This window comes from Pollachius pollachius (genome assembly GCF_949987615.1).
Source record: "Pollachius pollachius genome assembly, chromosome: 17".
In the NCBI taxonomy this organism is placed as follows: domain Eukaryota; kingdom Metazoa; phylum Chordata; class Actinopteri; order Gadiformes; family Gadidae; genus Pollachius; species Pollachius pollachius.
The window spans coordinates 5,314,955-5,330,187 of record NC_136950.1 but is presented as its reverse complement, the minus strand read 5'-3'; the positions used below and the strand labels follow the sequence as shown (position 1 = coordinate 5,330,187).

General features: G+C 46.3%; 1 protein-coding gene across 2 annotated transcripts in view; it reads left to right on the top strand.

Annotated features, from left to right (window-relative positions):
- fars2 (phenylalanyl-tRNA synthetase 2, mitochondrial) overlaps positions 1-15,233 on the top strand; it is a 98,413-nt gene that overhangs the window by 5,982 nt on the left and 77,198 nt on the right. For both annotated transcript variants that reach the window (XM_079754450.1, XM_079754451.1), the window contains exons 2-7: positions 10,076-10,428; positions 10,849-10,932; positions 11,141-11,200; positions 11,444-11,612; positions 12,604-12,766; positions 13,239-13,370. In XM_079754450.1, the coding sequence (XP_079610576.1) occupies positions 10,094-10,428; positions 10,849-10,932; positions 11,141-11,200; positions 11,444-11,612; positions 12,604-12,766; positions 13,239-13,370 (943 nt within the window). In that variant the 5' untranslated portion in view covers positions 10,076-10,093. The remainder of the gene's footprint in view (positions 1-10,075; positions 10,429-10,848; positions 10,933-11,140; positions 11,201-11,443; positions 11,613-12,603; positions 12,767-13,238; positions 13,371-15,233) is intronic.

Below are 15,233 nucleotides of genomic sequence, written 5' to 3'. Positions count from 1 at the left end.
ACACACCAACGGCATCATGCTGACATACTAGCTACACCATCATGTCATAAAGAGTGGGTTTAGAGGAGAGCGACTCATGGGAGAGTTGGAGAGATGGAGAGGAAGAGGGAGAGAGAGTGAAGACCAGAGTAGGAGGTAGGGGAAGTGCGAAATCGTTACTTCCTTCAGAAATAGGTCTAATTTGAAAAGACCTCTTCAAGGTCTTTTTCAAATTTGATATAAACATTTTATTTTCAATTGACCTACTTAAAACGGCTATAATAATTGGTATAATTCACACTTGTTGGTTAGTATGTGCTCCTCGATTGACTCAGTTCAAAGAGACCTTTGCTCTGTTCAGCGGTTTCATTTAAACATGGTTCCAATTGTAAAATGATTTGCATATCTGATGCTAGAAACATTGCGGCCTTCTTTGTTTTTGGGACATACATTCCTGCCCTAAATTGTAGATTTGGTTAATCTAGATCTCTTGTTTGTCTAAAGCATCATTGAGATGAGCTTGCGTGCTCAGGCAAGACTCATAATTCATAATTTAAATGCAAGTCAGCCACCTGTGTGTGTGTGTGTGTGTGTGTGTGTGTGTGTGTGTGTGTGTGTTATTTTTCCAGCTGCTAACTTGAACTGAGAGAAGTTATTCCATTTGTTTGCAACAAGTAATATTTATGTCCTGCATAATAATTTGCATTAATGTGGAAATAAATCCATTAATTTGTGTGTGTGTGTGTGTGGGGGGGGGGGGGGGGGGGGGAATGCGTGTGTGTGTGTGTGCTTGTGTGTGAGTGGTGGGTATGTGTGTGTGGTCGGCAACTCTGTATGCGTATGTATATAAGGGTCGATGAGTGTGTTTGTTTGTGGTGTGGGTGGATGGGTGGCAGCATAGATGTATCTTGGTAAACAAGTATGTGTGTTTGCACGTGTACTTTTAATCTCCAACTTGTGTTCTTTTTGTCTTTCTCCCCCAGCATACGTTTACTCCAACACTGCCAAGATTCCAACTCCCACACAAACACACATACTCCACAAATATGAAGTCAACTCCACCAGGACCTAAACAATCCATATGCACAAACGTCCACATTTATACTTGCTAAAATGGAGAAGTACATTTTGAATTAGAATAGGTGCATTATTAGGATATTCCACTCCCAGTTCCAGCAAGGTTGTACTGGGTCCAATCCCTTATGCCCACAGCCTACCCTGTAAACATCCTTGAGCAAGATACCAACCCCTAACTAAATTGTTACAAATAAAATGGTAAATACATCATTAGCAAAGGATTTTGGACTTTGCTGCAGACTTCAGGATAGAGGTGTGTGTGTGTGTGTGTGTGTGTGTGTGTGCATGTGCGTGTGCGTGTGCGTGTGTGTGTGAGTGATGTCAGTAGGACACACGCCCTCTGAACAGCGTGTTTCCGTGGTAACAGGTGGTTGCAGGTGGACAGGTGAACAGTATTGCCCTTGCCAAGAGGCACAGGGGAAGGAAGTCATGAATGGGCTTATCATTCTCAACGTCTCCTTTGCCAACGGCAGTTACCTCATTTATTCTGTTAATCAGTTTCTGTCCAATGCTGTGTGTTTATGAAAGAGCTGGCTGTATTTCTGTGTAAAAAGTAAAAATTGTGACCAACTGTTTGCGTTCACCATGTTTAAAGGGACTAGATGTAAGAATCAGAAGTTCCTTCTCATTACTGGCCCCTTTAGCAGCTAAGTGAACTGCATCCTGCTCGAGCTGTTGCTCTCAAAGCTTGTGAGCTCTGTGGGTTGAGAAAATGACAATCATAAACTAATGTCAGTTAATATCATGCATAAATATTACCCATTAACATACAATCGGAGTGGCAGGATGGATACAAATCACATCAAATTTAAAAATTATAAAGTTATGAAAGGACACCTTCCTGACTATCTCCGTTCAAATATGATAGAAATTAGCCCACAGGCTGTTTGACATAATGGCGAGCATCGGGGAAGGTGTCCTTTTTAAGTAAAATTACAACATTTGTTCATAAATTCGCAATTTAAAGCTATTGATGCGTGTTCAAATCCTGCACAGTAGCTTCTTCTTCCTCTGTTCTTTGGCTCGTTAGAGGCCCAGGATGCACCTGTGCACCCACGCGTAGCGCATGTGTGAGCACATTGGGTCCGAACCTGTTGGAGAGCGGGGATTAGGCCAGGGCTCAGGTGTGTGTGTGTGTGTGTGTGTGTGTGTGTGTGTGTGTGTGTGTGTGTGTGTGTGTGTGTGTGTGTGTGTGTGTGTGTGTGTGTGTGTGTGTGTGTGTGTGTGTGTGTGTGTGTGCGCGCGCGTGCGTCATGTGCTTACAAGTACTTTTTTATGTTTCCCATTGGTCTGCAAAAAAATGGAGCGTGTTTTCAAAGGGGGGGGGGGGGGGGGGGGGGGGGGGGGGTAGAGGAAACCAAAAAAACCCAGGACCACCGACAGTGATTGATTCCAGATCAGCCCCAGCCGTCCCTCTGGTGGGAGGACTTGTTACGGGTCAATAAGCGGACCCGTAATTCCCAGCGTGTTCAAAACCGAGCGCAGGGCTCTGGTGTGTTGGACTAAAAAGAACCGCCGCAGCGGCGTACTTCACGGCTGCCTTTGTTAAGAACAGAGGAGCGTGGGGGGGAGTGGCCTGAGAAAAGTGAAAGAATGAATTAACAAATCTCTTTTTAAGATTTGCACAAAGCTAGACACCGGCAGGGATGTACTGGAATAAATGACTTGTTCAAAATGACAACCGTGTGGGTGTGTGTAGGTGTCTGTGACGAGTCTTCTCCCAGTAATACCGGTGTTTGCTGGTGGGCCTGCCTAACGGAGGCACACCTTGCTATTTATGACGAGGAGCTATATGCGGGATGGAATATGCATATCTTGTGCTATCCTGGATCACGCGCACACACACACGGCAAGTGCGTATCGATGCACCTCGGCTATAAACAGAAAGATGATTTGAGTGGGTGGTAGGAATGGGTTTTGTTTAGATGAAATTTAAACCATCCAGTAAGTAAGATCCCACTTAAAGACACTAACTGTCTTTAAGTGGGATCCAGTTCCTCATTTGTTTGTAAGCAAAGTCGGCCAATGACTCTGAGACTCCAAATCACTTTGTGTGTGTGTGTGTGTGTGTGTGTGTGTGTGTGTGTGTGTAAGATAGATGGATGGAGAAGGGCAGAGAGAGGGAGAGAGAGCCTTCTCACAGAATAAATATCTTCAATCGACAATGTGTGGAAGAGCTTGCACATCTGTGTTGCGTGTGTGTTCGGTGTATGTGTGTGTTTGTGTGCATGTGGACAGACGAGGCATGCATATATACATATTTTATGAATGTGTCTGGGTGTGCATGTGTGACTAAGTTATTGCCTGTGTGTGTGTGTGTGTGTGTGCTAACCACGTGTGTTTGATGAGGTGCCATAGTGACATACAGTGAAGGAAAACAAATTGAATCTGTGTGAAGCGGGGAGGCACAGAGAGCTGCAGTCTCCGCACTTATGCGGCCTCCATAAAAACCTCCCCCTTCGTAATGTCATCCATCTCTCTCCCTCTCTCTCCCCATGTCTATCTCTCTCTCTCTCTCTCTCTATCTCTCTCTCTCTCGCCATGTCTATCTCCCTCTCTCTCTCTCTCTCTCCCCACGTCTATCGCTATCTCTCGCCAGTCCCTCTACCCCTCTCCCTCGCAGGTTCTCTCTCACTCCCTCGTTCTCCCTCAGCCTCTTTCGCTCCTACTGTATACTAATCAGACAGCAATCCTCTTGCTCTTCCTCTCTCCATTTTCCTTTTGTTTGACTGCCTTCTTTCCCCTGTACTTCTCTCTTCATTCCTCCTCTTCCTCCTCTCCTGTATGGCCCTCTCTGTGATTCCCCTCTCCCCTCAGCTCCTGCCTCCTCTCCTGGCTCCTCATGCACATGTATCCCTGGGTATTACAAGGCCCTCTCTGTGTTTGGTGTTTGAGTATTACATTAGCGGTACATCCCTGTGTGTGCGTGCAGGCTATGATCTGATGCTCGCTGCGCCCTGGCTTCCAGAGGCGCCCACGGTGTGCAAGAGGCAGACATGCTACTCTGAGATCTTAGACCGACCACTGTGTCTCTGTGTCCCCGAGAGAGAGAGAGATAGAGATAGAGAGAGAGAGATAGAGAGAGAGAGAGAGAGAGAGAGAGAGAGACCTGATTACAGTGCGTGAGCACGCTCCCGCATAGCGCCAGTCATGCTCGCAGCAGAGTCAGGATATTACGTATATTTTTGGTTGTTTAAAGCTAAACAGTGTGATGCTGCTGACAATATTGGTGTGGAGGAACCCATCTGTGGCTGCTGGTCTTCTCCTCCGGGCTCGTCTGGCCTGGCCAGCACGGTTTTGTAATTGACAGGCAGAGTGGGCAGTGGTGGAGGACCGTGGGTGGATACAACCTTGGTTAAACAACTGGACAAAAGGGTCGAATTGGGCCCGGGACCTGTCATGTTGAGATGTCCACAACAGCTGCTGAGGTTGTTAGTTGTGCTGGAAACAGCATCTAGAAGCCATAGAAGACCAGGACTGATCTAATTGGCGTTGGGTTCCTCTTGCTGTAACCTATAAGATAATAAACATGTTGGTAGGGTGTATGGATTGGCAGGCGGATCCTCTTCAGCTCCAGCCCACAACCATGATGGGCTGCACGGTTCATTATATGTATATACAGTTCATGATGTAAATATCACGGTATCTCGAGTGTTGCTTCTGTGGCGCACTGAAGCAACACTCGTGGGGTGGGACAAGCTTGTTGCCAACATCGTCACAAAGGGCTGGCATGTTTGCCCTTCTCCCTTTTTAAAAGTTTGGATGGGTCGTGGTTATCATTATCATGCGTCGCACTACAGCATTGTTAAATACATGATCCTGATTGGTCAATAACGCTCCAAGGGTTTGGGTTATTCTTTTAATAACGGGCCACCTCTTCCTTTTAACACTACTGATCAATATGAAGTCAAATCTAACCATCAAGCACATGTTTCCCTGACAACGTATAAACAATATGCTGAAAGCAGAATAATACATGTTTTTTTTGCGGATTAATTCAATTAAGAAATATAACATTCTTGATTCAATCAACTAATATGTTTTCTTCCGGTTTTGGTGCGGACATCGATAACTGCCTAACCAATGCCGGACTGGGAGTAATTGCAAATCAAAAACGTCAATCTCAGGACCCTCTGGTGAGGCTAGGTGGGGCCAGTCTGGTGGACCGGCCTTCGTTCCCTGGTCCTACCGGGCCTGACCCAGAGCTGGCTCTGTGTTCTCTGCTGCCCAGCTTAAGTCTTGTTAGGCCTTCCATCACTAGGCTCCCAGGGCCTCATATGTCAGCATTCACAATCTGTCTGACAATAAAAGCACTCGCTGCCACCCACTGCTGCCCCGTGTCGGCCCTAAGTCTTCAGACATGCACAGCGTTAGAAAACCCACGGCAAAAATACAGCCTTAAAGTTGAGGTAAATAAAGGGAAGGCTTCCCCCTCTTTCAGGGGGACTGAGGGGATGCGTTTGCATGAAGGATTTTGTTGTTGATGGGAGGATATTAGTAGGGGCAATTTTTACATTTAATAATATATATACATACTTAACAATTTGTGTCTTGGCAAAAACAAATTCATAAAACATGAGTGTCCCAGTGTGATTATGGTGTGGAAAGTACAACACTTAAACTTTAACGGAGGAAAGAGATCAGGAAACTGCTGAATGAAGTTTAAGACCTTTTATTTAGAACTTTAATAAAGTGCTACAGAAGCCGAGCTGGTCCGCAGAACAACTGCTTTTCCAGCTTCGGCAAACAGTTTTTATTGTCTCGCTCTGTGATTCCTCCCACAAGCCCCAAGCCCGAGCTGTGATCAAACGATTCCCAACCATGAGTTCAACTTCAACCGACTTCCGTTGTTTCCGTTATCTTCAGGGTCTTCAAGCACAAAATGGTTTGCCGTGTATTGGTGGCAAACCTGTCATTCAGTTCCTCTTATCCTTTGACCTCGCCTCCGCTATCCATCAAAGAACTTTCAGTCCCCATCATCCTCTAACCTCGCCTTCTTTATCCATTCCTTTCACACTTTTTCTATCCATTAGGTTGTTTCGATCTCCTCGTAGAATTATATAATATAATAAGGAGCATTAGTATATTATGTGGGCACAGAGCATATGATGATCTTTCTAAGACGCAAGAGTCTCCACAGGAGTCTAACCAAAGACTGTTTTTCTATGCTTATCTTATTCATATAGCATATAGTGCAAAATAATGGTTATAGTCCTTCTAGGATTTAGAAAAATTCTCCCACACATAAAGTCACTGGATGCACACAGTTGATTCCTGGAAAAAGTGTACCAAGTTTGCCCCCGTAATTAGTAGCCCATATTATGATTGTATTTTATCATGTTAAAGTGGGTAAAAAGCCGCCAGGAGAGTGTAGCCAGTGGTCAGGGGGTCTGACAGCCTCGTGGCCCTGCGTTCACCCCGGTACCACAGTCTACCTGTAGGCATCACTGAGCAAAAAGGTTCATCCAAACGTGCTCATTCATGGCATTTATTTGGAAAAATACATAAATAATGTAAACTAATAACGACCAAGAGTAAATGTATGCATTTGCTTTGGATATAAAAAGCACCTGCGAAAACCACTGAATAATAAAAAGCCCCAAAAAACAAAATGGCCGCAATCTGCTTGTTGCTCGGCCCGGGGGCTGGAAGAGGGGCGTGGCCTCCTTGGGATGAGGAGCAGGGGACATCTTCTTTGACTCCTTCCTGGTCATGCCTCTCTTCCATTAGCGCCCTGTGCTGCCCGCCACCCCTCCGTTTGACCACGCATCTCAAAATGGCGTTGCAGAGAAAGCCCATCCCCCCCCCCCCCCCCCCCCCCCCCCCCCCACTGACCACTGCTGAGTCATCCGAGAACCCCTGCAGATGACTATGCAATTATGGGATACCTGCAAAGGGGAGGGGGGGCCGGGTTCATTTCATCAACTGTCAATTTCACTTTATTCCCGCAGCCCTTAATCACAGTTACAAGTCTGGGACTCACACACTCACGCAGACACACGCACACACACGCACATACATCACTGCACACTCGCCAAGCATAAATAATGCCGCTGTCTTCAGGCCTGAAGCCACTGTTTTAATGAAGAAAGAAAAACACAACATGAAAGTCTCAACATTTTGACACATCGGTACTCCTGTTTCAGGAATGGGGAATGTTGAGACGTCAATTACCTTCTTTGGTTCTCCAGCTGACAATTTGATGACATCGTTGATATTATAACTTTATGTCCTCATATGTTCATCACTGCTCCCATGCCCTTCCTATCTCCCAGACTCTATCTCTCACTCACTCTCTCTCTCTCTCTCTCTCTCTCTCTCTCTCTCTCTCTCAAACTCTTTCGCTCCTGCAGATATATTTCCTCCAGCCTTTACTTTGTCTCTCTTCCTCACTCTCTGTCTCTCTCTCTCACACACACACACACACACACACACACACACACACACACACACACACACACACACACACACACACACACACACACACATTATCCTCTCTCCCTCATTCTCTCTGTTTCTATATATTTCTCTCTCTCTCCCTCTCTCTCTATCTTTCTCTACCTGTCTCCCCATATCTCTGGCTCTCTCTCTGTCTCTCCCTCTATCCCTCTCTCTCCCTCTCTCTATCTCTCTGCAGTAAGTAATTTATCACCTCTCTCCATCTGAATGTCATTTTTAGAGGATGAATGAATCCCCCTCCCTCAAGCCACTCTTGGTGTGTGTGTTAATGTATACGTGTGTGTGTGCGTGTGCGTGAGTTTGCGTGCACTCTTGCACAGGCATATGTGTGTGTAGGTGTTTGTGTATGTGTCAGCATGCACTTGCACAACACTGGCACCCACACATATGTGATATATACCACCTCCTAAAACTGTGTTGACCTTGGCAAACACTCTGTTTTGTGGCATCATATTTCCCCGCCACCATGTGGAAATTATCTCCACCTTTTGTTTTGAGTTTAACAGAATACAGATATTGGGCTGCTGTGACCTGGGACCAAGGTATCATTTTGCCTGGAGCTCGCAGTGTTTGTTATACGCAGCCAGCGATTTGGAGGGCTGTAGGATGTTTGTCCTTGGGTGCCTTTGGAAACCAACAGCACTTTATGTCATGGCGGGCTAATACCACGACAACACCGCTTGTTTGTTTACGCGCACACACACACACACACACACACACACACACACACACACACACACACACACACACACACACACACACACACACACACACACACACACACACACACACACACACACACACACACACACAAAGGACCCACATGTGGGAGGCATCGCTGGCACTGTATAAATGTTACATTTCGTGTTTTGTCATTTGTAATAATCCACCAGAATTTGTGTAATGCTCATTTTGAACTTTGTGGTGTCCCTGGTAGATCCCTAGTTAGTGCACTAACTGCACAGTGTGTATGTGCCTGTGTGTACGATCATGTGTTCATGCCTTTATGGATTCACTAAGTATTGCATCATACTGCACAAAGCTAGTATAATACAATAGCAGTGTAAAGGCAGATGTAAAAGTTTTATGGATCTCAGAACAATAATCCATTTTACTGCAATGCCACTGCAATGCAACACCTCTTGTCTTGGATAGAGGATCTTGTTTGTGTGTGTGTGTGGTTTGTGTGTGTGTGTGTGTGTGTGTGTGTGTGTGTGTGTGTGTGTGTGTGTTCTATCTGCGTAAGTGCATTAGCGTCTGTGTTAGTGTGTGCGTGCCTGTGTGTCTGCGAAAGGACAAATATTTGAGGTGAACTGATAAAAGGCAAGTTCTCTTCTTCCCCTACCTCATCCCCTCCAAGCTCCGAGTCTCCTAAGGCCTAAAGGAATCGGATGAAAAGCAAACTGACGGAAGGCTCCAAGGACTTAAAATGAAGGAAATTAGGAGACAGCGAAACAATAGAAATGGAAGGATTGATAAGAGATGAAACAGATGAGTGAGCGACAGCAAACAGACTGACTGACGGTGTGGTTATTAAATGGCTTTACCTTTGCCTTACGCACACCAGGGACCAACTCTTCCCCATGCCAATATAAGAATTCCAAGCAGAATTGAGTCCAGCACGCCAAAAGTCCAAAATGTGTGTGACTGGGCCAATTGTGTTGAAGACGGCCCCCCAGAGGTGATTGCACAATGGAGTCCATCTCAGTTCTGAACCATGTAACATGAAAAATGTATATCTGAGCCACAACATTCAATCCTAAAGTCAAGGAAAAAATGTGTATAGAAGACTCTGAAACTCTCTGAAACTCTTTGGCTTATATAAACTTTACTTTCACACCTGTGCGAAAGTGTGTGTGTGTGTGTGTGTCTGTGTGTGTGTGTGTGTGCGAGAGAGAGCACTGCTTCTGGGCGGTGCCAGTGGCTCTCCCCTCAGCTCACCTCCAGTGAGGGGCTGATGTCGCTGCAGCTGACAGCTCTGATTTACGTCCGACCGCGACTCCCTGTCCTCGGCCCCCGGCTTGCTGTGCCGCGCGCTGGCGCCCTGATGATTTGTGGTTCTGGCGTCCCGCAGCTCATTTGCATGCATCGACCTGGCAAAGAAAGTGGGCCCGGGGGGGACGACTGGATTGTGGATGTGGCAGCTTGTTTAATTGTTGTTTTGTTTTGGTGTTGTATCTCTGTATCTCTGTCTTATGTCGGGGTTCATCCTGTCGGATCCCCCACTCCCACTGAGATCAGGTGCTCGGATCCCAAGAGGGACTTCAGATTGTTTAGCAAACATTGAACAAATCGGATGTATTTGACCCTTCTTATTATCACTTGTGTGGTTTACAATGTTGGGCATAATAACACAAATTTTGTCTCACTCCAATTCTAACCTTAGAGTCATGGATTATACCCACACAAATATGGCAAACATTGTTAATAATAACAATAATGATAAGTCACTGCATTTGTACAGCGCTGTGAACAACCAAAAGCAATTGTGGTTTATTTGCAACGATTCAATAAACGCAACAACAAACCATCAATTATTTTCCCTCTCTTTTATTTGCAGCTCCATGGGCCAATAGCGATGGGAATACAGACCCGGACCCTACCGTTGCTCCTCCCCTTCCTGCACTCCTCCCCCCGTCATGTGGCCCATCGACGCTCTTTAAAACTTTCAGCCAATGGCATCCTGCCAACACACAGCCACACCCTCCTGTGTTGCCATTTTAGCAAAGACAGCTCTGCCGCCCAGCCTGTGATTGGTCAAGACTCTGTGGAGGTCCTAGGCCACACCTACCCCCGCGATGACGTCACCAATATTACACCCAAGATCCTGGCCAAAGTTGGAAGGAATCTCCACAATCAATCCCATCATCCTCTCTGGCTCATCAAGGAGAGGATCAAAGACCATTTTTATGGGTGGGTCAGCGTTACAGAGAGTTCGATTTGGCACCGCGGAAAACGCTGCCAAGAAAAGTCTGAATCCATCGTGTGAACAGCCCTGTTTGTTAGCAAACTGTTGCTGAATGATTCATCAGCCAAACATTCCAGCAGTCCTTAATAAATCATGCGTTGATGCTGATTGTATTTGCAGTGCTGAGGGGTGTAATCTCAGCCACTGGCAGAACATGGCATTAACAGGGCCAGGTTCAGGGATTTGATTCCCGCCGATGCTGCTGGGACCAGGGCTCCAACAAATGGAGATATCCAATCAGAAATAGACTGTCTTTATATGTGCTGTACAAATTACAAGTTACAGTATCGGACACACAATGACTGCACATATTAATATTCAATCCCAATTAAGCTCCTGTCCACCACTGTCCATCTCCTCCGCAGCGCCTATACCGGTCGAGGGAACCCCTTGTTCTCGGTCCATGACAACCTGAGTCCTGTTGTTACCACCGAGCAGAACTTTGACAGGTGAGTACGTTCCACCGCTTTCGAATGCTCTGAGCGATGGTTCAACGGGAACGAAACACGGTTCGTTTCACCTAAATGTTTGATTTAACTGTTATTTTCGAACCCTGAGTGTCAATGCATAGACTTGAACAATCCTGCTTATTGAATATAAGGATGTTGAATCTTCTGAAAAATGGCTTAATTTCTGAATTATCTGTTTGATTGACAGCCTTCTGATCCCAGCTGATCACCCCAGCAGGAAAAGAGGCGACAACTACTTCCTGAACAGGTGTGCTTCTGACCGACTGCCGTTTACCAGACACCAGAAGTTTAATTTCTACTGCATACAAAATGTCCCCTTGATTTGGAGGTCCTGTTGTCCTGTATTATTTTTTATTTAATTCATTGATGTGTAACTCGATTAATGTCCCTTTTTATTTTAGCTAGCCCAACATCGTAAGGTATTAATATTGCGATAATGTACATATGAGTGTGTATATATATATATATATTTCTTACTATTTACCTCCAGGACTACGATGCTCCGTGCACACACATCTGCCCACCAGAGGGAGCTGGTGAGGTCGGGCCTGGATAGGTTCCTATTGGCTGGAGATGTTTACAGGCGAGACGAGATCGACGCCACTCATTATCCCGTCTTCCATCAGATGGAGGGGGTTCGGCTGTTCACTAATCATGAGGTTGGAGCGTGTTGATGTTTGATGTTGTGTTGACATTTCCTTGCTTTTTACTTTCATTATTTTCCAAAAAACAAAAATATTTGCCACAGGAGACTTTCCACTGTTTTTTTTTCCCATCCAGCAAAGGGACTTTTAATCCGATAAGGCAGACGTTCCTCATGAAACAAGCAACAATGACAACCCAAGTGTTGTCATTCTAGATATGCTGGTGCATCAAGGTTTACCTCCAATGCGGTACACTAGCCCTGTGAGACCATCCAGATGCTCAACTTGCAGATCTGCCTGGCCTCACAAGGCCAGTGCTATGACTCAATCGATGTCTTCGAGCCAACCTGCTGTCTTGCTCTTTAAATGTTGACCTTTTTTATTCAGAATTTCACGATCATAGCCCAAGGCTTTTCCTAAAAATATTTTTCAAGAGATTGCAAACCAGATTGCAGTATAATAAAGGCATCATGTTGGTTTTGTACTTCATCTTTCACACAGTAGTACTCAGTAGTACTTGAACAGATTTCAAGTACTATTTATTAAACTGGGTAATCAATCCTCAGGTTGCTATAATCAAATAACACAGATTGACTGATTGGTGGACATGATACAAACATTGTTGCTGTCGTTGTAAGGACCATAATGGTAGCATGTCACCTCATGTCAGGAAACAACATGCTAGCATATAACCTCATGTTAATAAACAACTTGCTAGCATTTCATCACATGTTAATAAGCAACATGCTAGCACATCACCTCATGTTAATAAACAATATGCTAGCACGTCAGCTCACGTTAATAAACAATATGCTAGCACATCACCTCATGTTAGGAAACAACATGCTAGCACGTCACCTCATGTTAGGAAACGACATGCTAGCACGTCACCTAATATTTATAAACTTCATGGCAGCATATCACCACATGTTACGGACCAACTTGCCAGCATGTCACATGTTAATAAACAAGGTGCTCACCTGCCGCCGCGCGTTTCATTCCACAGCTGTTCTCGCGGGTGGAGAACGGCGAGGACCTGTCTCTGTTTGAGGCGGGCGGCCGGCGCACGGCTCAGAAGCAGCAGTGCCACACGCTGGAGGCCGTGAAGCTGGTGGAGCACAACCTGAAGAGCACCCTGACGCGGCTCGTCACCAGTCTGTTTGGGAAAGGTGAGCACAGCTGCTGCTGGGTTTGGCTGGTGGGTTGGTGGGTGGGTGGGCAGGTGGGTTGATGGGTTGGTTCGGGTGGGTTGGTTGGTGGGATGGTTGGTTGGTTGGTTGGTTGTTCTGTTGATGATGGAGCTTTGCATTCAAGCTGTTTCTTATTGCTCTGCTCTCCTCTATTGTGTGATAAATTAGTGCTTCTTATGTGGTGTTGTATGTGTGTTGTTTTATTGCATTTTATTGTATAGCTGTATATGCTGCTCCTGTTACGGCCCGGTCTGTCATGTTAAAGAGATGTTGAATCTCCATTAGACCAACCCGGTGTATTAAAGGTTGAACATTTACCTAAGTTCTTGCCTGACTTGTCTTTCGTCTAATCTTCACCTCCTTCCTCTTTAATGTGTTCTGTTCTCTCCTCGCCTCCTCGTTCCCTGTCTTCTCCTCCTCCTCCTCCTCCTCCTCCTCCTCCTCCACTCAGATCTGGAGGTGAGATGGGTGGACTGCTACTTTCCCTTCACACATCCCTCCTTTGAGATGGAGGTGCGTTTCCGTGGCGACTGGCTGGAGGTTCTGGGATGTGGAGTCATGGAACAAGAGCTTGTCAACTCAGGTCAGACACACAGACACACACACACACACACTCTCACTTTCACTCTGTCTCACGCACACACAAACACACACACACACACACACACACACACACACACACACACACACACACACACACACACAAATAATGCATGTCACACACTCACACATGTCAATCATGGTCTTTATTTATTAATGAAAGGTTACTCTCAGACCGCCACACTATCATGACTCCAGCGTTTAAGGCGGCTACACACTGGGCCAACCGTTGGCCATCTGAAACGTTTGGAACATTTTTGGAAACATGCGGATGATGTCCGGTCCGATTCAACATTCAAAGTCAGTCTGAGACTGATGGCGGTTGACGATTTGAGCCTTCGGATACTCTCGATTGGTTGTGTGCAGCTAGCACACTAACGCTGATTCGCAAGCACACTGACGCGGACGCTGATAGCGCTGATTCTCTGGTTGTGTGCTGCTAGCACACAACCAGAGAATCAGCGCAGTTTGTGGGAGGGGCAGATTAGCGCCACGAGACTAGCGCCTGCGTCTCGGCTCAGCGCAGAACGTACATGCAACTGTGTAGTTGGCAGTAGTCTTCGCAGTGTGTTTCATAGCAACTCTTCTGCCAAACGGGTCAGACGAGGGGCTACGGAGTGGTTGGGTAAAGGCAGTTGGCTGTTGGTTTGAGTCCGGGCACTGTGTAGGCCCCTTAGAACCACGGCCTGTTGGCCAGCTGCACGCACAAGCATCTGGCTTCTCTGAGGTGTGTGTGTGTGTGTGTGTGTGTGTGTGTGTGTGTGTGTGTGTGTGCGTGTGCGTGCGTGCGTGCGTGTGTGAGAGAGTGTCTTTGGTAGGGTGACCAGACGTTCCAGAGACAGTCCCCATTTCTGGTGGCCTTTCCCGGTTGGATCTGTCACCTGAAATGTGCTGGTTTTAAAGGTGGATGCACCTTTAACTACAGTACTACATTTACCATGAGAAGAGTAGGCCAAACGTTAATATGTCCCCTTCTGTTATTTTGGAAATAATATAATCTATTGATATATGGAACGTCAAACTGCAAATGCCTTCCTGTTTCCTTTCATAAACCTGGTCACCTCAGTGTATGGGCCTGACTGTAAAGCAGGTAGAGGTTTGAATATCCAACCCTTCTCTTTCAATCTGAGAGGTACAGATAGCGATGGCTAATGGAAGGATGCCTGCAGGCAGACTATAGACACTAGAGGGATCAAACCCCAGTATATACTATATATATATATTTTACGTATTACTTACTTCCATGGAAATGTTTTATTTTTATGTAATCATATTAGAATATTTAATTTTCTGTGTCGAAGTTTTCCTTCATGCAGCCTTCCAGTGTTATGTTATTTCCTTATATATATATATATATATATATATATATATATATATACTGTGAAAACAGACGGCGTGTCATTGGCAGTGTATCACCACACGCGGCCACGCCACAGCATATCGGCGTCACCAGTGGAGAACACTCATCCATCGGGTGTGCGGGTCTGAGCCGGGGAGCTGACAGAACCAGAGAGCGTGGACAAATGTCATGAGTCACCGGTAAACACAATCTCAAACCCGGCCCGGATGCCCAGACCTCGTGTTTCCCGCTCTGAGACCAGGCGGTGTTGATGGTCGCATCCGCACGTTCCCCGGGCCTGCGTCACGTCCGTCTGCAGTACCGGTCGGGCTCGTAGCGATCTTACCGCCGCATGTGTTGTTATGTCAATGCAGCCACCCCGCACCCATAGGCTAACCACATGACACACACCCCCCCCCCACAGATGGCCGGGTCCGACCGGCCCCCGCCTGTCATCGCTTGCCCGGCCTCCGGGAGTCCCGCCGGGCACCGGAGGGACTCCGTTCC